The sequence below is a fragment of the Peromyscus maniculatus genome, chromosome 11 (assembly GCF_049852395.1).
Source record: "Peromyscus maniculatus bairdii isolate BWxNUB_F1_BW_parent chromosome 11, HU_Pman_BW_mat_3.1, whole genome shotgun sequence".
NCBI lineage: Eukaryota > Metazoa > Chordata > Mammalia > Rodentia > Cricetidae > Peromyscus > Peromyscus maniculatus.
The window spans coordinates 42,071,007-42,096,669 of record NC_134862.1 but is presented as its reverse complement, the minus strand read 5'-3'; the positions used below and the strand labels follow the sequence as shown (position 1 = coordinate 42,096,669).

At 54.7% G+C, this 25,663-nt stretch overlaps 1 protein-coding gene across 1 annotated transcript in view; it reads left to right on the top strand.

Moving 5' to 3' along the window:
* Positions 1 to 791: 791 nt before the first annotated feature.
* The window catches only part of Cntn2 (contactin 2), a 28,949-nt gene continuing 4,077 nt past the window's right edge, over positions 792 to 25,663 (top strand). The window contains exons 1-22 of the mRNA XM_006988802.4: positions 792 to 1,040; positions 8,991 to 9,154; positions 13,097 to 13,241; positions 13,348 to 13,523; positions 13,718 to 13,813; positions 14,138 to 14,347; positions 14,647 to 14,746; positions 15,868 to 16,043; positions 16,428 to 16,564; positions 16,909 to 17,038; positions 18,663 to 18,813; positions 18,924 to 19,051; positions 19,316 to 19,491; positions 19,950 to 20,070; positions 20,541 to 20,699; positions 21,159 to 21,308; positions 23,010 to 23,080; positions 23,394 to 23,628; positions 23,878 to 23,990; positions 24,337 to 24,523; positions 24,844 to 24,956; positions 25,305 to 25,473. Coding sequence (XP_006988864.3) covers positions 9,076 to 9,154; positions 13,097 to 13,241; positions 13,348 to 13,523; positions 13,718 to 13,813; positions 14,138 to 14,347; positions 14,647 to 14,746; positions 15,868 to 16,043; positions 16,428 to 16,564; positions 16,909 to 17,038; positions 18,663 to 18,813; positions 18,924 to 19,051; positions 19,316 to 19,491; positions 19,950 to 20,070; positions 20,541 to 20,699; positions 21,159 to 21,308; positions 23,010 to 23,080; positions 23,394 to 23,628; positions 23,878 to 23,990; positions 24,337 to 24,523; positions 24,844 to 24,956; positions 25,305 to 25,473 — 3,022 coding nt within the window. The 5' untranslated portion in view covers positions 792 to 1,040; positions 8,991 to 9,075. The remainder of the gene's footprint in view (positions 1,041 to 8,990; positions 9,155 to 13,096; positions 13,242 to 13,347; positions 13,524 to 13,717; positions 13,814 to 14,137; positions 14,348 to 14,646; positions 14,747 to 15,867; positions 16,044 to 16,427; positions 16,565 to 16,908; positions 17,039 to 18,662; positions 18,814 to 18,923; positions 19,052 to 19,315; positions 19,492 to 19,949; positions 20,071 to 20,540; positions 20,700 to 21,158; positions 21,309 to 23,009; positions 23,081 to 23,393; positions 23,629 to 23,877; positions 23,991 to 24,336; positions 24,524 to 24,843; positions 24,957 to 25,304; positions 25,474 to 25,663) is intronic.

Genomic DNA, 25,663 nt, shown 5'->3' with positions numbered 1-25,663 from the left:
CACCCACACACACACACACCCATCAATAGCAAAGCACGGAGTGGACCCTCCAGGGACTCAGACTCCGGGCCCACGAGCTTTTCATGAAGTCACATTTTTGCCGGTTGAAAATAGGCTGGATCTAGGTGTCCTGGTGTGCAAAGATGTCCAAGCTCAATTATATAGTCAAATATATTTTTGCAAATTATGGTGTATTTTGTGATCCCATTTTCATAAACTAATCCTAATAACCCATGTAATGCAAGTGAAAATATAAACCTAGAAGGGAGTACTCAAATTGTTAAGAATGGAGGTTGGGGACTTTCGCTATCGATTTTTAATTTCTTTTGTGGTTTGACCATTTTGACAAAAATTAAAAAAAAAAAATCCCATGTTACTTCTGGGCAAAAACAAGGAAGAGGAACGTGATGGGTGAGGGGACAGGGGTGACAGAGGCTGACCCCTCTCCATCACAGCTGCCACACACAGAAAATTGGAGGTTATCTGGATCCCATCCTCTAACAAGGGATTAGGGAAGGAGCGAGGCAAGAAACCTGGTGCTCCTGTGTCGCCAGGATTTCGGGAGCAAGAGACACTTTCTTTGTGCCTCCTCAGTGCACCGCTCTGCAGCCTTGTCAGTTCTGGGCTGGGCACGGAGCTGCCCAAGCTTGATGTAAGGCGGCGGCGGCAGTGCTCGGGCGGCTCGCTCCCTGGTCCTTAAATGACAGCAAATGAGGTAGAGCCGGGAGGGTGGGGACGTCGGGGTGGGAGGGGGCAGAGGGAGCCATCTCCGGCCGAGCGTTGGCTGAGGAGCAGAGCCAGCCAGTGAGCGGAGCCTGCGAGAGGGAGGAGCGCATCCTGATGCAGAGATGCTGCAGTGGCTCCGGGCGCGCACACACTTACGCATCCTCGCCCGCGGCCGCTGCTGCCGCTGCAGCCGCGCCAGGACAGCCAGTGGCTAAGGCCGGCGGCGGGGCCAAGCAGTTGCGAGGCTTGGCGGCAGGGTTTGCTCACCGGGCTGCCGCAGCGTTGCCCCAGCCAACACCCTTCCCGCACTCCAGGTAGGTGCCTATCGTTTTTGTCTGTGCCAGTCCAGGGGCTTCCCCGGGTGCTGTTCAGGAGGGGGTCAGAGCTCGGCCCTTATAAACATCTTCCTTGAAACTTGGAAGGGGACAAGGACACGCAGCAGACTGGGTCCCGGTTGACCTTTCACCCCAGCCCCACAGTGGCCACCCCTCAGGCTCAGGCTCTCCCCCGTCCTGTCTAGGTGGGTGGCGTTCTGCAAGGCCTGGTTCACCGGTCCAGGAAGCTGGCCCCCAGGAGGGTCCAGAAACCTGAGCAGGAAGTGGCAACTGGCTGCCAAGGGGGCAGGGGCTCCTGGGGCCTGCCTTGGACCAGAGCCAGTGCCAAGCACCTCTGTAAAGCCGGGCCCTACCCTGTCCCTGGAAGTCCCTAGATGGACCTGAACCCGAGATCCCAAATTTGAGGTCATAGGGGGGGCTGCTTCTGCCAGATGACCTCTTTTCAAAGTCTTGGTTCTAATGGACCAGGGAGGCATTGGAAGAGAGGAGAGCACAACACAAGTCTGGACAAAGACTGTCCAGGAGCTGGGACTTGGGAGAGAAACTGAGGCAAGTCGTATCCCAAGGGTGAGGCTGGAATCTCGCCTGCAGTTCCTTTCCTCCTCCTCCTCCCTCCTCAACCCTCTCCTCAGATCCCTCCCCCTCAGCCTCACTGGTGGGAGGGAAGGATTTGCTCAAAGTTTGGCTTTCCAGGGGATTCTAGAGAGAGGGGGCAACCCCTCTGCCTAGCCCTGTGGCTTATGTAATGGGCTGCAGGAGAGACGCCGCACCAGTTGGGGAGTGTCTGGAACCACCTCTTAGACCGGCTGGAGCACTGGCCGCCAAGGGGCTAAGATGAGGCTGTGCCCGTGAAAGAGTGTCTTGGGCTGCACAGGCAGCCTGGACCCTGAAGCTCTACGCACCCCATCCCTACCCCAAGGAGACAGAGGAGCTGAGCTTTCCTCCCATCTTCAGGGTAAAGCTGCCAAAGTTGTTAGTACATTTGTAATTAGTGTGACCAGCACTGAGTGACTGTGCATGCAAATGACCCCAGCCCTGGACAAGGGTGGGTTTGAACACCATCCCCTTCTGCCACGGATGCGGAAGAAGGTCCTGTCCACATAGCCTGGTCCTGAGCTCATCTAGTAAGCTATTTCAGGCATTCTCTCAAGCCTCTATTCAGATGCCCCCATCATCCGCTTTAGCCTCTGAGATGATCTACCACCTCTCCCAGGTCCTGTTCAAAGGGACCAGAAGCATCACTAAATAACCAGGACAGTGAAGAGTAGACCACCTGTGGGAGGGGCAAGCGTGGCTGAGGCTCCAGGGGTGGGGCAGAGAAACGGTCTGCAGGTCAAAACAGGTGTCATATTTCCGGGCTGCCTCTGAGTCAGAAGCACTCGGCTCCTCCCAGGGGTGCCACCAGCTAACTCTGGAGAGCCAGGCTCAGGCAGAACCACCCAATGCTTCTGCCACAAGGTCAAAGTCCTTCCTACTGTCCCGTGGGAGATCTTGACCAATTTAGAGGCAGGCGGGAGATGAGACAGATAGGAGGCTCCTAAGCTGATGGCATCAAAGACACTCAAGGTCCACGTGCCTTCTTCAGAAGCCGCTGCCCTTGTCCTGATGAAGTGAGGGGTTTGGGAAGAGAGGCGCGCTGCCTGGGGAGGCGGGACCACAGAAGGGATTACTCTCGTTCTTTAGTCTCCAGCAGGCCAGGCCATTCCCTGTATCTCCTATCTCAGAGCATGGACTCCTCAGGTCCACAGGCCCTCAGTCTACCCCCCCCCACACACACACACACTCCATCCCTAGTGACCCTCCGCTGGACACCCCCACTTCCTGGCCCTGTTTAAGTGGAGGGACAGGTGCATTGACTCTGAGTACCTGTGACCCGCTGGACAGTTGTATGTCCTGTCTGCGACCGACCCCAGCTCTCTCCTAAGAAGTGTATACATGGCAGGATGCACCCGAGCCAGCCTCTGTGCTGATGCTATCAGCCTTACATTTGGGGGGGCCTGAAGACTGCAAAGTCCCTCTGCCAGAGGGCTTTTCCAGCCAAACGGTGGTGGGGAAGCGTATTTCAAAGCCGATCTGCAAGCAGGCGTATGGGAGATATTTGTAGTTTGAGAGAGACTCTTAGGAGTGGAACCAGAGCATCAGGGAAGAAGTGGTTTGTTAGCACACAGGGAAGAGCCAGAGCAAAGAACATTGCCACTGAAGAATGAGGAACTTCGATCAGACAATAGACACTTCTGAGAAGGAAATAAAGATATAGGGTAACCCCCAGTCACGTGTCCCTTAGGATGGCTGCAGAGCTGGGGTCAGTTCAAGGCTTGAGACAGTCATGCCCAGAGGCAGAAGTTAGGCTGAGTGACAGGTACATTTCTTCCAGCCTCAGGCCATCCTCTTTCAAATGGCAAACGATGACATCCTTTTCATCTGCCTACATGCTGGCATTTCTGGTTCTTCAGGGGACTGCTGGTCCTCATCTAGACCAAAATCCCCAGAGCTGTTGCTAACTTGGAGTATTCACAGGACAGATTTCACTCTCCTGGAAGAAAGTTCCTTTTTGTGGTTTGACAAGTCTTTGTACAAACTGAGTCCATGTTTCTTTGTCTACTAAATGAGGCACAACCAAAAGCAAAGGTATGCCATGTCTTCACCCCAAACCTGAGCATCATCCATCCTAGGACACACTAGAATATACCTCAATGTCCATCTCAACCATATGGTCCCCTTATGAACTGCAGAAGTCAACCCCCGCCCTGCTTACAGGCACCCATCCTGATTTGAAACCATAGGGTCTCCTCCAGAGGAAGCCTATACCATCTCAACATCTGTTAATCCCCAGGACTTTGAGGTTCCCCATATGCACAGGTTTTTGTTCTCTACCAGCTTGCAGAAAACCGTCTTGAGAGCTGGGGGATGGGATGGGAATAAGGAGTCTCCTCTCAGTAAAGGGAGTAGGCATGCAAAAATTGGCCCGCTAACGCATGAGGTTCTCTTCTTCCAAATTTGGTCCTTTGGAAACCACTTGAAACAATTGTTCATGCTCCTCCAGTTTCACAAAGGATCCTTCCAAGGACTGCGGGTAAAGAGCAGCAGAAGGAGGCTTGTCTTGCATATGGGAAGATCTGGGTTTGATGCCCAGGACTGTATAAAAAAAAAAAAAAAAAGTGGAGTGTGAGATCCTTCTTCCAGGGCCCTTACTTGCTTTCTCACAGCACACACAGAGAAGGGCTAGCAGAGTGGGATGACTGAAGGTCTGGGATGACTGGACCCTCGTCCCACAATTCCTTCCAGGAAGACCTAAGTCACCCCACCCCCATCCCCATCCCTCTGGCCTCTTAACTCTGAAGGGTAGACTCAGAGTTACGAGTCTGTAGATTCCAGGCTGCAGACCAAGGGCCAGACTCCCTCACTTGGTATTGAAGGTTCAGCCAACCCCCTGAGCCTGGGAATCCCAGTATCCCCATGGGACGAAGCGGCTGCAAACACAAAGAGCCGTGCCTGCTCGGGAAAGAGAGCTGAGGACTTCTACCTCTTCTCACTGGGAGCTGAAGGTCCCTATCCCATCCATTCCTCCCCAAGCACCTCTTTACTTCAGGCCCTTCCCCTGCCCAGCGGCGCCTGGCCTGGCACACTGAGCAGCCCAGCAGCCTCCACACCTCTGCTTGGAGCCCCATCTTCCCAGCAGGCTGTAGTGACTGAGACGCTCCTGGACTTGGGTGGTCTTGCCAGATAGTGATCCCCATCCTAAGGAGATGATGAATGCTGAGCTCAGTCTCCCTCTGCCCTTGGCAGGAGTTGGGCACATGAGAAAAAAATCACTGACAGCACCACGGACCCACCCAGACCATGTTCCCTGAACATGTGGTGTTGGGTACAAGAATGCCAATGGGTTATCTTTGTGCCGTCATCTGGGGTGATTGCTAGGGTTTGCCTCATTACATCACACCCGAGGAATGTGAGGGCAAGGTTCTGTCGAGAGATGACAGGCATCTTTGCCATTAGCACGAGACCATGTCAGCAAGCCCGACTCACACAAGTGCAGTGTATGTGGATATCCTGGGGCACAAGGAGAGCTTGGTTATAAGATGCCATCTTTCCCAAGCATTGGCAGTGGCCCAGGTATGGCTCTGACTTCACCATCATCCCCTTGAGGTGACCCTTCTTGTCCCCATTTTACAGAACAGAAACTGAGGGGTGAGAGATTGGTACTGAAGTCAAGAACTTGGGTTATACTAGGTAGGGATGCTAGGGTTCCTTAACTCAATAACCTGCCCTATAACTCCGGAGACACGCTAGGTTGACCCTAGATCTCTCTGTCTTCTACTGTGCTCCAGACCCTTCCTTCCCACCACACTGTATACACTACCACCACACCTCCTCCCCACCCTTATTTTTGAGACAGGGTTTCTCTGTGTAGTTTTGGTGCTCATCCTGGAACTCACTCTGTAGCCCAGGCTGGCCTCGAACTCACCAAGATCCGCCTGGCTCTGCCTCCCGAGTGCTGGGATTAAAGGCGTGCACCACCACCGCCCGGCCCACCCTTTAATTCTCTGATCTCCTTGACTGGAAAAGGGAAGAGTTGGGGCCAGAGCTGGGCATCCCAGGAGGCAGCGCTGGGCTATGTACTTTTTTTTTTTTTTTTTTTTCTGACTTAGCCAAGAAACTCTGTCATGCGCTGGAGTCTAGTTTATAGTCTGCTGTCCCCAAGCTGTCCTTACCCCACCCTTTCCTAGACGGGAAACTTCTAGTGTCTCTGAACCTCTCAATGGCCTATTCCGCCATGTTCCTCACAGAACCAACCCCTTGATGGTGACAGCCTGTGCCCGACTGTGACAGCCTGTGCCTGTACCCCTGCACCAGGGCAGCTGGCCTGGGCAAGGCTTGGCTGGCTCAGAGCTGGCAGGGCCAATCTGGGCCTGGCATAACTCCACTCCAGCCTCACCCTGACAAAAAGGTCCTCTCCATCCTGGGCCTTCTAGAACATGTCATCGGGCAGATGGGGTGGGGAGATGACTGATCTCTCAACTTGGAAGTACATCTCGCGGCTGCTCTCAGCTGGCCGGGGAGTGCCGTAAGGGGGTGTCTCAGTTACTGCCTCCCGTGTGCTCAGAACAATGCCTGGCACATGGTCACTGAATACTGTAATGGGGTTGCATGTGGTAGCACATTCCTGTGATCCCAGCTATGCCAAGAGGCTTGTGGGTTCAAGGCATAGAGAAGACCTTGCTTCCCATCACCATGACACGTGTGCGTGCACATGCACGCACGCACGCACGCACGCTCAGCAAGAGAGCATCCTGGGAAAGTCAAGGGCAGGAAGTGGATACCAGGGGAGATGGAGGCAGGAGAAGGGGCTATCTAGAGCCATCCTCTCCCTCTCTCCCCACAGTAGACTGATAGAGGTCCAAATGGCACTGGGGTTTCACAGCTACTTGATAACCAGCAGAGGTGATACCTCATGTAGCCACAGAACCGCTCTGTAACGCTCACATAATCCCCATTTTGCTGATGGGAAAACTGAGACTCCATTGGGGGAATAACTTGTCTAAGCCCATAGAACTCTAAAAAGAGAGGTCGGGGGCTAGGGAGAGGACTCAGTGGTTAAGAGTATGTACTGCTCTCAAGGGCTTGAGCTAGGTTCCCAGCATCCAGCTGCAGAGGGTTTGACATCCTCTTCCAGCATCTGTGGGCACCTACACTCACATGCACATACCCACACAAGTACTCATAATTTAAAATATAATCAATCTTTACAGGGCGAAAAAAAGGATGGGGTCTCATTACCAACTCCTGTCTACCAGTTTCCCAATCATCAGGTGGGTGGGTGGGCTCCAAACTGAGGCAGCGTCTCCCTGTTTTGAGGATAATACCCCACATTTGTGTGGCACCCAGAGGTGTACTTTGAGATTCCCTGTGACCCTGCTGATCTGGAGACCTCGGGGTGTGTGTGTGTGTGTGTGTGTGTGTGTGTGTGTGTGTGTGTGTGTGTGTACTTGTATGTGTGAGTGTGGGCATATGGACCATATGCCCTGGGCTGCCACACAAAGCACCAAAGACCTCCCAGCCTGGTCAGGTGTATACTAGGCTCCTGTATACACTGAGAGTGCCTGTGTGTCGTGTGTCCACCTGCTCCCGGAGGCATACGGCCACAGTGGTTCTCGATTAGTTGAGTGTGACACACAAGTGACATATATTATGTGCCAGACACTTTCCTGGGCACAGTGCTCTAAAGATGGACAGGGGACAAGCCTCTCCTCTTGGGTGACTGATAGTCTTCCACTGGAGACAGTCCCGCAGGCAGAAGCTGTGGATGGCCAAGGGCTGAAATCCATGTTCAGAAGACTGGTACATCTTGGGTGCCTCCAGGTGGGTGAGGTGTGAACAATGCCCTGCATCATGAGGACACCTTCCCTAGGGAGAAATGAATTTGGCCATTGGGGGAGACACTGTGGACGGTGGGGGGGATCTAGAGATGCCCACTGTCTGCACTCTACAGTACAGAACTAAGAGTAGCAAGATTGGGGGGTGGCCCAATGGGGCTTGACAACTGGACACACTTCCCGACACGAAGCAGAGACTATGAGGCTGGGGTCACACTGGGTGGCGTGCTTCTCCTCTTGACCCCCCACCCCTGCTCTTGAGACTGCTGGACATCCCTGCCACACACGCCCTGGCAGGCCCAGGACACTCTTCATCTTGACTTTGGGCGGCTGGAAGCAGGAAAGGTGGTAAGAGCCCAGGTGGAGGAGGGCTGGGGACTTCTTCTATGAGGGAAGGGGTTGTGAAGTGAGGCACATCCTGAGCCTTTAGTCATCTGCACAGTCCTCCTTCTCAGCCCACGGGGCAGCGGGCTGGACTGCTCTCTCAGGAAGCATCAGAGAGCCTGAGCTGAAGGACCTGGAGGAGAGCAATTTCACAGAGGACACAGATGCAGACCGCAGGGCTCCACCACCAGCTAGTGGGGAAAGCCTTGCCCTGGGCCTTCCGCAGGCAGCGAGGGGGGGGGGGGGCAGGCTGGCAGAATCTGTAGCCAGGTGCCCGTGCCCTGGCCCTGCGGCAGCTCCGAGAGGAAAGAATGGGCTGTGATGACCAGGCTAACCCCAACACCTAGAAGGGAGTTCCTGGGAGTCCCTGTCCCCCAGAAGTCAGGAATTCTTCATGGGGAGGAGGAGATGGAGAGGTGACCTCGTTCCTGTCCTATCCTCTCCGATGAGGTCTTCATCTCCTCAGCTGTTGTTCTGCTGAGACCCGCCAAGGCTGATTGTGCCAAGTCTCTGCTATCCCAGTGTAAGACAGAGGCTGAGCCATTAACCCACGTGGTGGGAGTGTGGCTGATGGGACCAGGGTCATGACCCCATGCAAAGCACCGAGATGCAGCACCTGGGCACCCCAGCCTGGGGCAGAGCTAAAAGTCATAAAGCTTCCCTTACTTTGAGAAAAACAGTCCTGGTTCAGAGACTGTGCAGCTCCAGAGGGGCTTAGGGGTCCCCACCCAGGCAGCTGTGGGAGAAGCGCAGGGAGAGAGTGGCCCTGATCCCTGGGCACCAGAGGAAGATGCCTTTGGCTCCCCACCCAGGCACATGCCACACTCTCTCAGGGCTCCTCCTGACACAGAGGGATCACGAGTGCAGGCCAGCAGGCAGGTGGGTTCCTGCCTCCCAGTTAGCTCTGCTTCCACTTCCTGATCAGCACCTGCTGGATGGAGGGCGGGGCACTGAGCAGAACCAGACTCCCCGGAGAGGTGGGGGGTGGGGGCAATAGGAGGCACTCAGTCCTAGAAGAGCTCCTTCATAATAGCCAAGCCCCTCCTCTGGGACCCGAGGGAGATGAGCTCTTGTGCTCCACAGCACAGACAGGAAACCAAGTCACCAACCAGATGTGCTTGCAGCTGGGAGGGGCGCCGTGGCTCAGGACCCTCATCCTCTGTCTCCTCAGGTATCTCGAAGTCTCCAGTTGATTCTCCTGGAGCTGGGCTGTGGCTCCTGTCCTCTGAACTCTGCCTCTGCCTGAAACACCCACCATGGGGACACCCGGCAGGAAAAAGCCATGCTTGCTGCTGATGATGCTGCTGGCCGCAGTGGCCCTGGTCCCCTCTCCAGGTAAGAGCGCCTGATTATATGGTTAAGTCATTACTACCACTTAGGTGCCAATTCCTCTGCATTGCTGAGGCCATTTCCTTGCTAAATCCTTCCCATTTGTGCATCTTGCCTTACCTCTGAAGTTGGGAGGAAAGGTAATGGATCTTTATTAAGCTGAAGATGAAGAGAAAATGAGCCAGAGGAGCTGAGTAGCTTCCTCTGGGTCAGACATCACCAAGTGGCACAGCCAGATCTCCATGCTAACCACTGGAGCCGTGACCTCCAGAACCACACTGCCCTGTGTGGTAGGCATCACCAAGTGTGACCCCTGGACTAACATGTGATTCAGATGAAAAAAACAATGCCCTCAGCTGTACTTGCCACATGTCAAGTGCTCAGTAGCCACCTTGGACACCCCAGGCCACGGGACACCTCCATCATATCCAGAAATGTTTCCTGCAGAATGTTCCAGGGTCCTGGACCCAAGGGGATAACAGGTACCCCAAACCATGCTGAAGGGCTTTCTTGAGGCAACCTGGGTGCGAGGGGCAAAAAGGGACCAGAGGAGGCAGAGCAGGGTTGCTGACGGAGGGTCCCATCTCCGTGGTACTCTCTCTAGGCTCGGCTCAGATGGGAAGCAGCTGGCAGAAAGCAGAGAAGGGATCGAGGAGAGCTGGAGTTCCTGTCCTGGAGCTGGGCATCTCCAGGGCCTGTGCTGAGAGGCCGGCTGGCTACTGTTTGGCTGGGCCTGAACCCCAAACTCAAATCAACAGGGGGGTTCTTTTTCCCCAAAGAGCTACGGGGGAGAAGGGGCACTCGGCCCGCAGTCCTGGAGTTTAGACCCTCCCTTTCACTCACAAGATACAGCGTGCTCTTTAGATCTTCATCTCGGCTGGCATGCCCAGAAGCTCTCACCGGGTCCTTGCTGCTGTGATCCACCCTGCACCCAGCTTGATGGGGGTGCTGAGGGGTCGGGCTAACTCCAAGACCCTGGGCCTAGCTATCTACCCACAGGGTCCTCCAGACTGGGGGAACTGCCAGGGTGGGACGCTCTCACTTTACCGAGCAAGAGATTCCCACCGAGAGAGGACAGAGGAGAAGACCCTCTGTACCCCCTCCCTTGGGGACAACTTCTTTTGGAAGCAAGAGGTGTGCGCACCGCTCAGGGTACTCTGATCTAAATGGGTCAGAGGCAATTGCCAAAGAGCCAGGACCTGGGCTGCCACCTCCTCCCACGTGTGGCCCGATTGTAGATAGACTCCTTACTGAGACCTGGGACGTGCTTCTCTGCTCTTGGCTTGCTCACCTGATCCTAGAGTAGAGCTCTGGACCACTCACAACCCAGGGCAAGGAGAGGCGCTGCATCTTCCTTCACATAGCATCTCTCTGGCTCCTTTCTTCTACTGCAACAGTTCTTATGTCTTTTCTGGGGAAAACAGTAACTGGGGACAGAGAATAAGGGCACGTGGGACAGGGGCAGCCTTGGCCCAGGAGTCTGTGTGCATGTGTGGGACAGCATAGACAGGTAAATCTGTAGCTATGGAGGAAGTGTGGGCCATGTGAGGTCGTCTGTGGACCAGATGCTGTGGGGTGTGGGTGTGAGTGAGGCACAGCCTGTACCTTGATGCCCCTCAACTCCAGCCCCTTTCGGAAGCATTTTTTATACTCTAGATTTCTGGGTTTCCTTCCCAGAACTTCTGATTTCAGGCCTCTGGGGGTGGAATCAGGGCCTCGGATGGTTCCAAAACCTGAAGTCAGAAATCGTGGCCACTGTGGTTAAAAATGCTGGCTGCACGATGCGGCTGGCGAGGGCAGATCTCCTCCTTTGCTTTGAGGTGGGGCGAGTTATTAAACCTTCCTAAGTCCCAGTCCTTGTGGGTGAGAATCACTTCCCTTCTTAAGAGTGCTATGAGAAAGATTTTGGAGTACAGTTTCAGGCAACAGTAGGCAATTGGATCAACAGCACTGTTCTTATTATAACTTAATTATTACCAGTGAGTAGAGCTACTAATGAATACATAACGTGCATATACAATGAGCAAGCAGGGCTATTGGCTGTTCCTGCCTGGGGTAGCAGTGCGTATAGATGTGTATCTGGCCATTTGATTGGCTTAGCGAGACATCTGTATGTGAACATATGTGTGATGTGAGAACCTCGTTAGAACACGTACAGGTGAGACACAGAGGTGTGTACAGGGATGTGAATAATGGGGTGAGTGTGAAGGTGTGCCCATGGCTGAGTGTAGAGGGCAAAGCTTTTTCGAGAAGAAAGACAGTCTTAAAGTACCGATGTGCCCAGGCCCCCACTCTGCCGCCCCCACCACCCAGACTGAGTTCCTGGAAGCTGCTATTGTATAAGGTGGTTCCCAGCAGCCCACCGCCTCCGCTGCCTCCGCAGCCCTCCTTCTCCTCCCTTCCGCCCTCCCCCTCTCCTCTCTCCAGGTGGTCCCAGCTGGGACAGGGTCCCTACCCCCCACCATCATCATTAACTCTGGATTAAGTTGGGCTTTCTGGGGGAGATGATGCAATTGCTGTCAGCCTGCACCTCTGAGGCCCCAGGCAGCAGCAAAGGACAGTGACAAGTATTTGGGGGCCGGGATGGGGGTGGGGGGAGGGGGAGGCAACAGGAACAGGACTCAAGGGAAGTCTTCAGCAGACCATTCTGGAAGTCTTGCCTCCTACCTCATCCCTCATTCAGAGGGCTGCTTAACAGATGCCCCTACTCCCAAGGGGCCAGAGCTGGGCCTCAGCTGCAGCAGAGGGGCCACGCTTGGAGTAGGGCTGGCAGCTGGATGTGCCCAGAATGAAGGCACTAATTGGTTAATGGAGTTCCCTCTTCCCCTCCCCCCCTCCCCACCCGACGAGGAAGGTCTGAAATCCACTGCGGGAGAGATAGGAGCCAATTAGGGGGCCTGGCTCCCACCTGATCCCACCGTGGCCGAGCCACCCCCCTGCTGTGCCGATGCAGGTGTGGACTGTCTACTGTCCGGCCCCTCAGCCTGCTGACCCTGTTCGGGGGAGATGGGACAATGGTGTGTGCAGAGCAAGGCGGTGGCCGAGACAGGGCTGGGAAAGGCCTAGGTGAAGTCCATTCGCTAAGCAGCGTCACCTGCCTGATTGGCCATGTGGCCACTGGGCCTTTTTTTTTTTTCTTTCCCCTGAGATGTGACACGGTTTTCCAAATGCCACCAGTTGACCTGCTACCACACACCCAACATCCGGCCTTCCGTCTCCCGCCACCCACTGTCCCCAGTCGGGTCTAACAGCTGGTTGATGAACTCGCCCTCTGTGCCAGGCCCTCCCTGCTTTCTCCTGGGTAGATCCTGCCATGCACCCGGGAAGTGAATTCCTGCTCTTTTCACAGGAGAACACCAGATCAACCCATGGGGGGGTTTACTTGCCCAAGGCGGCCTAGCCCAGCTCCCCAAAATGGGCACTTTTCACTGGGCTACACTGCCCTAGAAGAGCGCTGGACTCCAGGAACACACACCCTTTTCTGCATTTCCTGCTGGTGATGTCTCTCGTGCCACCTCCCCTGTGTGAGGGCCCCTGAGAGCCTCACAGTATCTTGTCCCTGAAGCACTCTGTGGCACACCACCCTGCCCTGTCTGCTCTCTGTTCCCTCCCCTGCACGGCAAGGTCCTTCAAGGGAAGGGACTGTGTGTCCGATTCATTTTCACAGCCCTGGGCCAGGTATACAGCAAGCGCTTAATATGTGACTGTAGGTAGGTTACTGACCATGCAAACATGGACTGGTGGGACTTGCGCAGGCTATTTACATTAATTAAAATTACATTTAAATTTTGGTTGCTAAGCCACCTTCCAAATCCTCAATTGCCACATGCGGGCCACCTACTGGGCAGTGCAGAAAATGAGGCATCTCCGTTAAGTTCTGCGGCACAGCACGCCCTTAACTTCGACGGTCTCAGACCTTGAGCCTCTCGTGGTACCCCCTGTTTGCAGGATGGAGTTTTGTCCAGGGAACCCCAGCCACCTTTGGACCTGTCTTTGAAGAGCAGCCTGTGGGCCTGCTATTCCCAGAGGAGTCCACGGAGGATCAGGTGACACTGGCCTGCCGTGCCCGAGCTAGCCCTCCAGCCACCTACAGGTGAGGTCCCCGCCATAGGTGCCGGGAGGCCCTGGGCAACCATACAGGTTCTCCTACCCATGCAGGCCTGAGGGCCTCTCTCCACCGTCACTCATTCCTGCTGTAGGTGGAAGATGAACGGCACGGATATGAACCTGGAACCCAGTTCCCGTCACCAACTGATGGGGGGCAACCTGGTCATCGCGAGCCCCACCAAGGCACAGGATGCTGGCGTCTACCAGTGCCTAGCCTCAAACCCAGTGGGCACTGTCGTCAGCAAAGAGGCTGTCCTCCGCTTCGGCTGTGAGATCCATGGGAGCCAAGATGTTGGGTGTGGGTAGATGGGGCCAGGAAAAGGTGCCCAGGAAGGACAGGTGGCAGCCTCGGGCTTTCCTGCCCCACAAATGGCAGGCTAGAAACTGCTGCTTCCCCGTGGAGGAGGAGCTGGGGAGCCCCAGGCTTGAAGACAGTGCCTGAGCCCTGTTCTCCATCTCCAGTCCTGCAGGAATTCTCCAAGGAAGAGAGAGACCCTGTGAAAACCCACGAGGGCTGGGGGGTGATGCTGCCCTGTAACCCACCTGCCCACTACCCAGGTAAGTGGGGATCCTGGGCCATGGTAAGACTGGGAGGGAAGTGTAGCAGAAAGGACTTGTGGATGCTCGGAGAGGAAAGACAGGGCAGGAGGCGACTTCAAATGGCTCTGCTATTTCCAAGCTAGACCTGAGAGTGTGTCCCCAGTACCTAGCATCCTGAGGACAAAGCTGAAGCCATATCTTCCCTCTATATGCCCCACCCCCACCCCTGTTTAGAGCTGCAAATTCTCCTGAGAAGGCAGAGCATGCAGCCTGTCAGGGTCCCGCCCAGATTGCCCGTGAAACCAGCACGCCCTCGTTTCCTCAAACTTCCTTCCTTTCTAGGTTTGTCCTACCGCTGGCTCCTCAATGAGTTCCCCAACTTCATCCCAACGGATGGGCGTCACTTCGTGTCCCAGACCACAGGAAACCTATACATCGCCCGGACCAATGCCTCCGACCTGGGCAACTACTCTTGTCTGGCCACCAGCCACATGGACTTCTCCACCAAGAGTGTCTTCAGCAAGTTCGCGCAGCTCAACCTGGCTGCTGAAGGTCAGGATGGTGGGGCTGTGAGGAGGGGGCTGAAATAGGCTCTGGGAAAATGGACTACCCCCCAAACCCAAGAAGAGCAGCTCCGAGGGCATGGGGCCCTGCTGCCAGAGACCTAGGCACTGGTTGGGCAGCTGGTCTTCCCGGAGGGCCTTGCCCAGGCCCCCAGGAGGAAAGGGAATGTTTAAAGATTCAAAACATTTGTGTTTGGACGTTTGTGGACTTTGGAAGGCACAAGGCCCCTGAACACAAAGCACCTCCCTGGAGGCCTTTGTGTGTCATTTACATGTCTCTCTCCCCAGATCCCCGGCTCTTTGCTCCCAGCATCAAAGCCAGGTTCCCCCCAGAGACCTATGCATTGGTCGGGCAGCAGGTCACCCTGGAGTGCTTTGCCTTTGGGAAGTAAGTACCATAGGAGGGCCGAGAGTATCCTGGGACTGGGCAGTTTCATTTCAAAGCCCCTCAGGAGCAGGAGGGATCCCAGGATGAGAGAGGGCAAAGTCTGTAGGCTAGCAGGGTGCTGGGCACCCAACAGGCACCACCCACCACCAAAGGAAACCACTTCTGCCAGGAGGACATTATATATGAGGGCTTTATAGGCACGAGCGAATCACATGGTCCTCCCAACAGTAAATGTGGTCTGAGGAGCACCCAGGCCTAGAGGCAGGAAGCACAGTGTGCAGACCCCATCCTGCCGGTCCAAAGCCCAGCTTCACCACTTGCTGGCTCGGAGACCTCTGGCAAACTACACCATCTCAGTCTGGGCTCTCTGACTGGTGGGTGGTCATGGTAACAGTGCCTTCCCTGTAAGACTGTTAGAAAGATTAGATGAGTTAATGGATACCAGGCCTTGAGAATGATGCTTGGCATTTAACAAGAGCCGCATGAATGTTACATTAGGTCTTTTAAAAACGACAACGGAAAGCTTTTCTTGCTCTCCCAGAAAAAAAAAAGGTTCATTAGATCAGGGCTCCTTAACCACTGCTATGTGGGAAGTTATTGGGCCTCCAGAAAAAGGTGTGTAAGGAGCATTTGGCAGGGTAGTATGTTGACCCCTCTGGAGTCAGTGGTTCCCTAGCCCATTTTAGTATACAAATTACTAATAACCAAAATGCCTTGGGAAAATGGGGTGGTGTGAAAGGGGGCCTGTAAAGACCCAGCTCACAGGCCCCTGTTGGCCACTGGGGTGAGAGGGCATGCTGGCTTCAGAGTACAGACCACATGGGAAACCAGTGGCATTGGCTTCACCGCTGTGGCTGGGGACGGGGGGGGGGGGGGGGGGGGGGACGGGGGGGGGGGGAGGCTGTGACAGGGGAGCCCTCTTCTTGTCTCTTCCCTGCCTATGTTCCTAGTCTTGTCTGTGCCCTCTTTCCCTCTGCCCCTCCCCCGAAAAAGAGTCCCCTTCGCCCTGTCCGGCACTTCAGGAGGGCCCGTGAGTATAGAGAGGCTCTGTGGACACGTGAGGAGCATGCCCAGCTCGGCTCACCCCCTCTGGCTCTTTCTCCCCCCCACCCCACCCCCAGCCCCGTTCCCAGGATCAAGTGGCGCAAAGTGGATGGCTCTTTGTCCCCTCAGTGGGCCACCGCGGAACCCACCCTGCAGATCCCCAGCGTGAGCTTTGAAGATGAGGGCACCTATGAATGTGAGGCAGAGAATTCCAAGGGCCGGGACACCGTCCAGGGACGCATCATTGTGCAGGGTACAGAGCTGGGGACATCCCCCCTTCTCCTTGAGGAAACAGCATGAAAATCAAAGAGACCGGGAAGGCCTCTGGCTCGAGCCTTCTGGCCCTTGCCGGGACTACTAAGCATAGTTGCAGAGGCCATCTCGGAGCTCGGCGGAGGCATACAGAAAGCACGCAGGCCTTTCAAGTGATTTAGTTGCTAAAGCAGTCACGGGCGCAACCATAGAGTGCCAGCTTTCTTCTGCCCCCACTTCTTTGTCTCGCCGTCCCAGAACACCAACAGCGCCCCCTACCGTCACTTACAAATACTGCAACCTTATAATTCCCTATTTAACGAGCCTAAGGCTCCTCCCAGTCAGTCCAGGTTTTTTTTTTTTTTTCTCTCTTACTTCCCCACAGCCCAGCCTGAGTGGCTCAAGGTGATCTCAGACACAGAAGCCGACATTGGCTCTAACTTGCGTTGGGCCTGTGCAGCGGCGGGCAAGCCTCGGCCCATGGTGCGCTGGCTGAGAAACGGGGAGCCTCTGGCCTCCCAGGTAGGAAACTCCCGGGCTCCCTCCCACATGAGCATCCTCTGTTGCTGGCCCTGTTGCCCTGATGGGCCAACCTGGAGGTCTTGGGATGTTCTGTTGCTTCTTCCCATGCCAGAGTCACATGGTCACGGGTCTTAGAGATCTGGGATCCTAAGTCTGACCTCCAGGAAGCCTAAGATACCAGGCAGCCCTGAACTCATGAACCCCCATCCTGATGTTGGCCTAGAGCCTCTGTGCGCGCACACACACACACACACACACACACACACACACACACACACACACACAGCCCCTTCCGTCCTCCAACAGTCCTGATCTCCCTGCCCTGCCTTGGCTCTTCTGCACAGAACCGGGTGGAGGTCTTGGCTGGGGACCTGCGATTCTCTAAGCTGAGCCTGGAGGACTCTGGCATGTACCAGTGCGTGGCAGAAAATAAGCATGGCACCATCTATGCCAGTGCTGAGCTGGCTGTGCAAGGTAAAGTGGGGTGGGGCAGGGCGTGGGGGGTGGGGTGGGGGTGGGGGTGGGGTGGGGGGAGACAACCCTGGAACATGCAGGTTGTAGCTGGGTGGGTCAGAGCTTTCGCATCTCCAAACCCATGCTTGTATGCATACACCTATACACCTGCACAGGAGCATGTGTGTATGTGTGTGTGTGTGTGTGTGTGTGTGTGTGTATAATACATACAAATACAGGCGTTCATACAAATAAAATTTAAAGAAGAGTAGCAGCTAAGTAGCACCAGTTTCAAGATACCAGACTGAGAGTTCTCCAAGGACACGGCTAGACAAAGCATGCTCTCTGCAGTGACGAGTGATCCTTATTTAACCTAGCTCCTTCAGCTTTGTGGCCTGTGGCAAGTCACCTGACTCTCTGCCTCAGTTTCCTGATTTAAGAAATGCTTCATACTGCCCCTTGAACACTGCTCTGAGGGGAAACGAGAGTCAAGGGTGGACTGTGAAAGGCCTGCCCTTCATTTGACAGGGACCAAGGAAACATTAGGCATTTGAGCTTGCTATGATTTTTTTTCTGCTGTAAGATGGACATGAGGACCCTTTATTTTTAATAGGCTCTACAAAGACCACTGTTTTTTTAATTTTATTTGTATGAATGCCTGTATTTGTATGTGTATCATATGCCCATAGAGATCAGAAGAAAGTATTGATTTCCTGGAATGGGAGTTACAGATGGTTGTGAGCCACCATATGGGCACTGGGAATTGAACTTAGGTCCTCTGTGAGAACATTCCATGCTCTTAACCACTGAGCCGTCTCTCCAGCCCCAAGACTCATTCTTTCTTTCATTCATTTACTCAACCAATACTTATTCAACATCTCCTGAGAAATAAACAAGTTCTCTGCCTTCAAGTTCTGTACAATCCAACAGAGGGAGAGGAATAAATAACCAGGAAAATCATTCCAGATACTCTAAAAATGTGGTATAAGAAAACCCAGTAGAGCAGTGGTACTGAGGTGAGCCTGTTAGATGGGGTGGTCAGGGAAGACTCTCTGAGGAAGTCACCTGGACGTGACCTGAAGGAGCCAGCCTTGTAGAGATCTGGAGGGTTTTCAGGTAACATTAGGCAAGCACAAAGATCCTGAAGCAAGAAAGGCGTGGTGACTTCAGAGGGTTAAAAAGGAAAGCTGAGGGTTGGGGGTGCAGTGGGGTGGAGAGATGGCTTGACAGTTAAGGAGGCTGGCTGCTCTTGCAGAAGACCCGGGTTCCATTCCCAGGACCCACAACTCACAACTATCTGTAATCCAGTTCCAGAGAAGCTGACGCCCTCTTCTGGCCTCCTCAGGCACTGCATGAAGGTGTTGGCGCCCACACACATGCAGGCAAAACAGCTATACACATGAAGTGAAAAATTAATCTTTAAAGGGAAAAAGTGAAAGAAAGACAGGTGGTCGGAGCAGGCATGAGGGAGAGTGGGGTGAGACGTAATGGTGCAGGGGTGGACTCCAGTTCTAGAGACGCTGCGGCCACTTGGTCTCCGGTGGCCCCTATTGTGCTTAGCACATGGCCAGGTGACATCTTCTTAGCGGGGTGGAGGGGCTGTGGCTATCACAGGGTGGGTGTGTAAGTAACTCCTCTCCTGCAGCCCTGGCCCCCGACTTCAGGCAGAACCCTGTGAGACGGCTGATCCCCGCAGCCCGCGGGGGAGAGATCAGCATCCCTTGCCAGCCTCGTGCAGCCCCGAAGGCTACAATACTTTGGAGCAAGGGCACTGAGATTTTGGGGAACAGTACCAGGTGGGTTCTGTGTGCCAGCGCTGAGGTGGCTTCTTGGAGGCCAGTCCCCTTCCCATAGCCACCAGTGTGTCTATCCTGGGTTGACTAGATCTTTTGTGTCCTTGCTGCAGAGTGACTGTCACTTCAGATGGCACCTTGATTATCAGGAACATCAGTCGATCGGATGAAGGCAAATACACCTGCTTTGCTGAGAATTTCATGGGCAAAGCTAACAGTACCGGGATCCTGTCCGTGCGCGGTAAGGACTGTGTTCTGTTCAGACCCGGGGTCAGCAGCTGGGTTGCTGTTCTGTCAGCCTGTCTGCTCCTGGCACCATATACTTCTGCTTCCAAGGCTACCTCAGAACTTAGTGTCTCTTGGGACCACCCCTGGCCAGCCTCCAGAATCTGGCTGCTCATGAATTTTCTTCTTGGGGTACAGGAAGGAGCCTCTCCCTCGCCTGGGACGTTTCCATCCTTTACACCAAAGAGCCTTGTTTTGTTGTGGCTGTTTTGCTTTGTAGATGCAACCAAGATCACTCTAGCTCCTTCGAGTGCTGACATCAACGTGGGCGATAACCTCACCCTGCAATGCCATGCCTCCCACGACCCCACCATGGACCTCACATTCACCTGGACCCTGGATGACTTTCCCATTGACTTCGATAAGCCTGGAGGTCACTACCGGAGGGCCAGTGTGGTAAGGCCGGGGGGTCTTATAACTCTCCCTTCTTCCAGATAAGACAGGGGACCTGAGGTAGCCTCAGCAATCACCACCTTCAAGCCCTCCAAAGTTCTTGCTAACCCCCGAGGCGGTTCCCAGTAAGCCCATCCTAGGACTGACAGCCACCTTTCTTAAATCTACCCAGTGCCCATTCTAAGTTAGAATCAAGCTTTAGCATCCTGAGTGCCCCAGAAGGTCCTTTCGGCTACTGTCCCTCTTCCCAGTGCAAATGCCCTCATTAACTTGGTCCATGCACACTGCCTTGTGTGACACACTTTGTTGTCAAGTGGCACCACGTAGATTCTTCCCCTTGAACAGATCAGGAAACCGGGGCACAGAGGGCATAGATGTCATGCAGCCAGAGAAACGGGTTCTGTATATACTAATCAGGGCTTCTTCCTGACTCATCACACCTTACTGTTCCCTGTGCACAGAAGGAAACTATTGGGGACCTGACTATCCTGAACGCCCAGCTCTGTCATGGAGGGAAGTACTCGTGCATGGCCCAGACAGTGGTGGACGGTGCATCCAAGGAGGCCACAGTCCTGGTCCGAGGTGATGGGAGTCAGCCACCCCAGTTCCCCGAGAGGCTCTAGGCTGCTTGACACCCCACACCTCCCTTCCCTCCCTGCAGGCTGACAGAAGCCACAGAGATGGACACGTCTGTTGAGTTCCTATGTGGTTCTTCGTAGGTCCTAGATGAGTAGAATGTTCCTTCTGAAGCCATACTCAAGAGAGACAATATCCCCCAAATACCCCCCAAGACTCTGCTGAGCCCGAGTTCCAGATTCAGTGCTGGGAAATCTATACAACCCCTTAGGGACAGCCTCTGTGAGCCTCCAAGGCTGAGACATATCACTACCCACTGATCTACCCTGTCCCTATCCTTTGGCTTCCCACCCGGTCTTTCCTGCCCTCTGAGGCTCCGTCTAGATATCGAGCCAGTCCAAGATGGGTCTGGAAAAAACCGACTCAAATCGGGAGCTGCCCACTTCTGATCCAGTGTACTCTGCTTCTTGGGACAGGTCCCCCAGGTCCCCCAGGGGGTGTGGTGGTGAGAGACATTGGAGACACCACCGTCCAGGTTAGCTGGAGCCGTGGCTTTGACAACCACAGCCCCATTGCCAAGTACACGCTGCAAGCTCGCACTCCGCCTGCCGGGAAGTGGAAGCAGGTTCGGACCAGTAAGTGTGAGGCCCCACCTGGGTCAGTACTGATAAAGCCCCCACTGTGTGCACAGCTGGAGACAGGGTCAGGGGGTCAACAGCTGAGCGGAAGGCTTCAAAGAGAATTAAATGTTGCTCTCTCTCTCTCCAGGGAGCACCTAGGCAGGCAGGGAAGCAGTCATAGCCAGCAGGAAAATAAGGAGAGGACCGGAGGAGGCACTTGTGCCTTTGAAGCCTTCAAAGGACTGTTGCTGGAGATTGCCAGCATGCTCGATGTGTGTGGAGTGAGGGGCACATAGCATTGGCAAAGGCCCTGAGGCATCAGAGCTCAGGAGCTTTTCAGTCAGAGTAACTGAAGGCTTAGTGTATCGTGGTACCATGATGAGGGTAGGATACAAAGATCACACAGGCCCAGAAGAACCTGCCCTCATCCCAGCAATAAATGGGTGCTAGCCACTGACCCCTAGGGCCTTGCAGATCCTGTGAACATCGAGGGCAATGCCGAGACTGCCCAGGTTCTGGGCCTCATGCCTTGGATGGACTATGAGTTTCGAGTTTCAGCCAGCAACATCTTGGGCACTGGGGAGCCCAGCGGACCATCCAGCCGAATCCGGACCAAGGAAGCAGGTGAGTTTCTGGGGTTCTCAAGGAAACTCTCTCAGCAAAGGGTGCCCTAGCGGGAGCTGGAACAAAGCCCCAATTCGCTTACCAGTCCTGGACTCCGATGTGAAGTGAGAGGCGAGGCTGCTGCATGGACAAACTGCCCGATCCAAACCCCTTGCTGAAACACGGTCTGCTCTGTAGTCATGTTTCAGCTTCCCGCTGATTTGAACAAGGTCAGAAAGGTCACCTGGGGAGAGCCTGATCTTGAACCTAGGACAAGAACCTTGAGCCATTTTTAAATGTACACCACCTGCAGAAATCAGCTAATGAGGAAGGTGTCTTGTGAGCACGTGTACTCTTCTGTGGGCGTGTACCCACATGTGCTGTGTAGGGAGCTAGAGAAGCAGCCAGACGCCAGGCCCTTTTTAGCTGCTATCTGTGGAGTGGAAGGGATGATAATCTGTCTGGGACCCTCAGTGAAAGTGCATGTGTGTTAGAGCCCAGATAGGGAAGGGTGTGAGGAGAGAACCAGGAAGGGAGACGGACATGGGCTGCCATCTGTCCAGTCACCTGCTATATTCCCACCATTCCCAGGGGAGGCCCTGGGATCACAAGATAGCATCATGGTCAGGACCCTGTTCCCCTCCTTCCATCTGGCCAGACCTGTGCTTGTGTATGGTGGAGGGTCTATCTCCATGTATCCCTTAAACATGTTCTCCTACCTGCTCCAGGCTGGCTCTCCATGCTCTGGAAGCACTCAACGCTTTTATCCGCCATCTGTCTAGAGTAGGAGATTCCAGAGGGCATGCTTTCCGACTGAACTTCTTGGGGATGTGGGGTGAGAGAGTCTCTTTGATTCTGGCATCTCAGAAACGGACGAATGCAGGACAATGCAAAGGGACAAGAATGATCCTTAAGATCGTAAGAGTGGAGATCACAGTCTGGCTGGGCTGTGCCTTAGCTGTATGAACTTGGACAAGTTGCTTAACTGCTGTGGACCTCAGGCTTTCTGTCTTGGAAATGCATTCCTCAGAGGGTCAAATGCAAAGCTACATAATCACCGTGTAGAGGCCTCTGCACACTGGGTGCTCTGCAGAGATACTTAGGACCCAGCCCTCTGAGCTGATGGAGGCATCCTTGTGCTCATCTCTAATATGAAAGATGGGGAGATTAAATCTACCACGAGAGAGAGAGACAGAGACAGACAGAGAGAGAGAGAGAGAGAGAGAGAGAGAGAGAGAGAGAGAGAGAGAGAGAGAGAGAGAGAGAGAGAGAACAGTAATAAAATACTTTGGAGTTTCCCCTAACAAAACTGGTTGGGTTTTGTTGTTTGCATTAACTGTAGTTCCAAGTCCTTTATCGCCATCATCTTAAGCAAGCTGGAGTTGGTCTCCGGTTTAGCAAAGCCAACAGGGCTGAGGGTGACATACAAGAGTAGCCACCACATGGTGACTGGCCACTCGTTTAAATTCTTCTCATTTCAACCTTGACAGAGACACTGTCATCATCGTATGGAGAGGAGAAAGGTTAAGTAGCTTGCCCAAGAAAGCACAGCAAAGATGGGAATTGTTCTCAGGCTCGCCTGACTCTGAACCCATGCCCGATAGGACTATGGGAAGACAAATAGTGATGTCCCATCTAAGATGCTCTCCAGGCCACCGGCTGGGGGCTTTCTCCCCTAACCGCCCACTCACATGACACATCTGTGTTCCTTGGCCCTAACAGTCCCCTCGGTGGCACCATCAGGACTCAGCGGAGGGGGTGGAGCCCCTGGCGAGCTCACCATCAACTGGACTGTAAGTGGGCGGAGACAGAGACGCAGGCAGGTGTCTCGCCTCTCAGGAGTTATGCCCCGTCCCCCCTACCTAGTTCGTCCCCAGACACAGTGGCAGCAAACCGAAAGGACCGCTGAAGTCTCACTTGGAAGCAGGCAGCATCCTCCCCCCCCCCCCCTTCTCCCCATGTACCTGTAGCCTCTCACTAAACCCTTGAGAAGGCACAAGCATCCCAGGGCCACTCCTCCTCCGGGTGAAGACTGGGCGGAGCCACATGGATGGGCAGGGACACGTACCCTCGACCCCCTGGCCCATACCATGCTCTTGCCCTTAGCCCATGTCACGGGAGTACCAGAATGGAGATGGCTTCGGCTACCTGCTGTCCTTCCGCAGGCAAGGCAGCTCCAGTTGGCAGACTGCCCGAGTGCCTGGGGCTGATGCCCAGTACTTCGTCTACAGCAACGACAGCATCCATCCCTACACGCCCTTTGAGGTCAAGATCCGAAGCTACAATCGCCGGGGGGATGGGCCCGAGAGCCTCACTGCACTAGTGTACTCAGCAGAGGAAGGTGGGCTGGTGGGCCCGGGGCCTGGCCCACCTTGACCGCCCGGCCCAGGGAAGGAGAAGGGATGCCCTACGGGAGGAGAAGCAAGCGTAGGGTATGCTTGGAGTCCCCCGGGCTTTGCCCTGAGCACTGATCTTCGTCGGGGGGCCCTGGGATCCCCCACATCCTAAGCAGATGCAGTCCTAGTCAGGGCCACTTCGTGGGACACGAAGGTGTCTCGGGAATGTATGCCCATTCTCTATCGGTCCCCAGAGCCCAGGGTGGCCCCTGCCAAGGTCTGGGCCAAGGGGTCCTCATCCTCAGAGATGAATGTGAGCTGGGAGCCCGTGCAACAAGACACAAATGGCATTCTCCTGGGGTATGAGGTGAGCATCCTCAACGGGGGCTGCAAAGAGGCAAGGCTGGGCATTCCAGAGGAGGTGGGAACATCTGGCAGCTCACTAGTCATTCCTCCTGGGATCCCTAACTCCTCACCACGAGGATCATCTCCCCACTAGCCACCTACTTCCTCCTTCATCCCATATATTGGACACCTCCCTTGGACTAGACACTGTTGCGTACCCACAGGTGCAGGGGCCTGTAGCCACGTGACCCTGCTTGCAGATGATCTAACTAGAGTTTACCACAGGATCAGCCTGGGGGGGGGGGAAGCATGGGGACTGGGTAGCCAAAAGCTTTGCCATACACTTTAGCATATCTTGCCCCTCTTAGATTCGCTACTGGAAAGCCGGAGACAAAGAAGCAGCCGCTGACCGAGTGAGGACCGCGGGGCTAGACACCAGTGCCCGAGTCACTGGCTTGAACCCCAACACCAAGTACCACGTGACTGTGAGGGCTTACAACCGGGCCGGTACTGGACCAGCTAGCCCGTCAGCCGATGCCATGACCATGAAGCCCCGTGAGTGTCTGCCAGGGATAAGGGAAGGCATGGGTCATGGGGTAGGGACTTGCAGGGTCTTTGTTTATCTAGTAAGACACTCACTATTCCCGCCACATGGTCTGCCCCAGGCAGACGCAGGTCAGAGGACCTCCTGAAATATGGCAGTGGAGACATAGCTCCTGAGACATCTCTCCCTTTTTCATCTTCTGGATTTTCATGGTGACAGACGGTTCTGAGAATTCCTGCTATATAGGCAGGCACCGGAAAGGGGCCGGCTGGTGGTAAGGGGTGGACATGGAAGCATATGGCGGTGTCTCACGTCTCCCCTCCCCCGGCAGCACCACGGCGACCTCCTGGCAACATCTCCTGGACTTTCTCAAGCTCCAGCCTCAACCTTAAGTGGGACCCTGTGGTGCCTCTCCGAAACGAATCCACAGTCACCGGCTACAAGGTGAGAAAGGAACACGGGTCTGCCATCTGGAGAAACTGCTCCCCTCTCCCCAGTAGTCACAGAGACCCGCAGTCCCTAGCAAGACGGATCTGAGAAACTGGAGCATGACATTTGGGGCTGGGAGAGACATGAAGCCCAGGGGCTCCGGGTAGAGGCTATAAAAATAGGTACATGGTTCAGCTGCAGAACGGGAAGGGCGTGATGGGCTAGGAGTCCGACGTGAGTTTTTAGCTCCGTGCCCACTTGCCTCCCACCAATGAGAAGCCCAGACAATGGGAAATTGAAGGAAGCAAAAAGGCAAAACCTCGAGGGTCCAGGAAGCTGTACCTGCAAACTTCTATCCCACAGATGCTGTATCAGAATGACTTACACCCAACTCCTACACTCCACCTCACCAGCAAGAACTGGATAGAAATCCCAGTGCCTGAAGACACTGGCTACGCCCTGGTACAGATTCGAACCACAGGGCCAGGAGGGGATGGGATCCCTGCAGAAGTCCACATCGTGAGAAATGGAGGTACTGCCTTTCCCCTCCCCCTCTCCACCCCTAGCAGCACTGGTCCCCAGATACTGGTGACGGGATTGTCCCCAGGAGCCAACTCTGACCTAGACCTCCAAGGAGAAAGGAGAAGGCAAGCAAGAATGAATAGTTCCCATGTCATTGTCCCTCCCCCGCCCCAGAACCACCCCAGGGCGTGGAAGGAAAG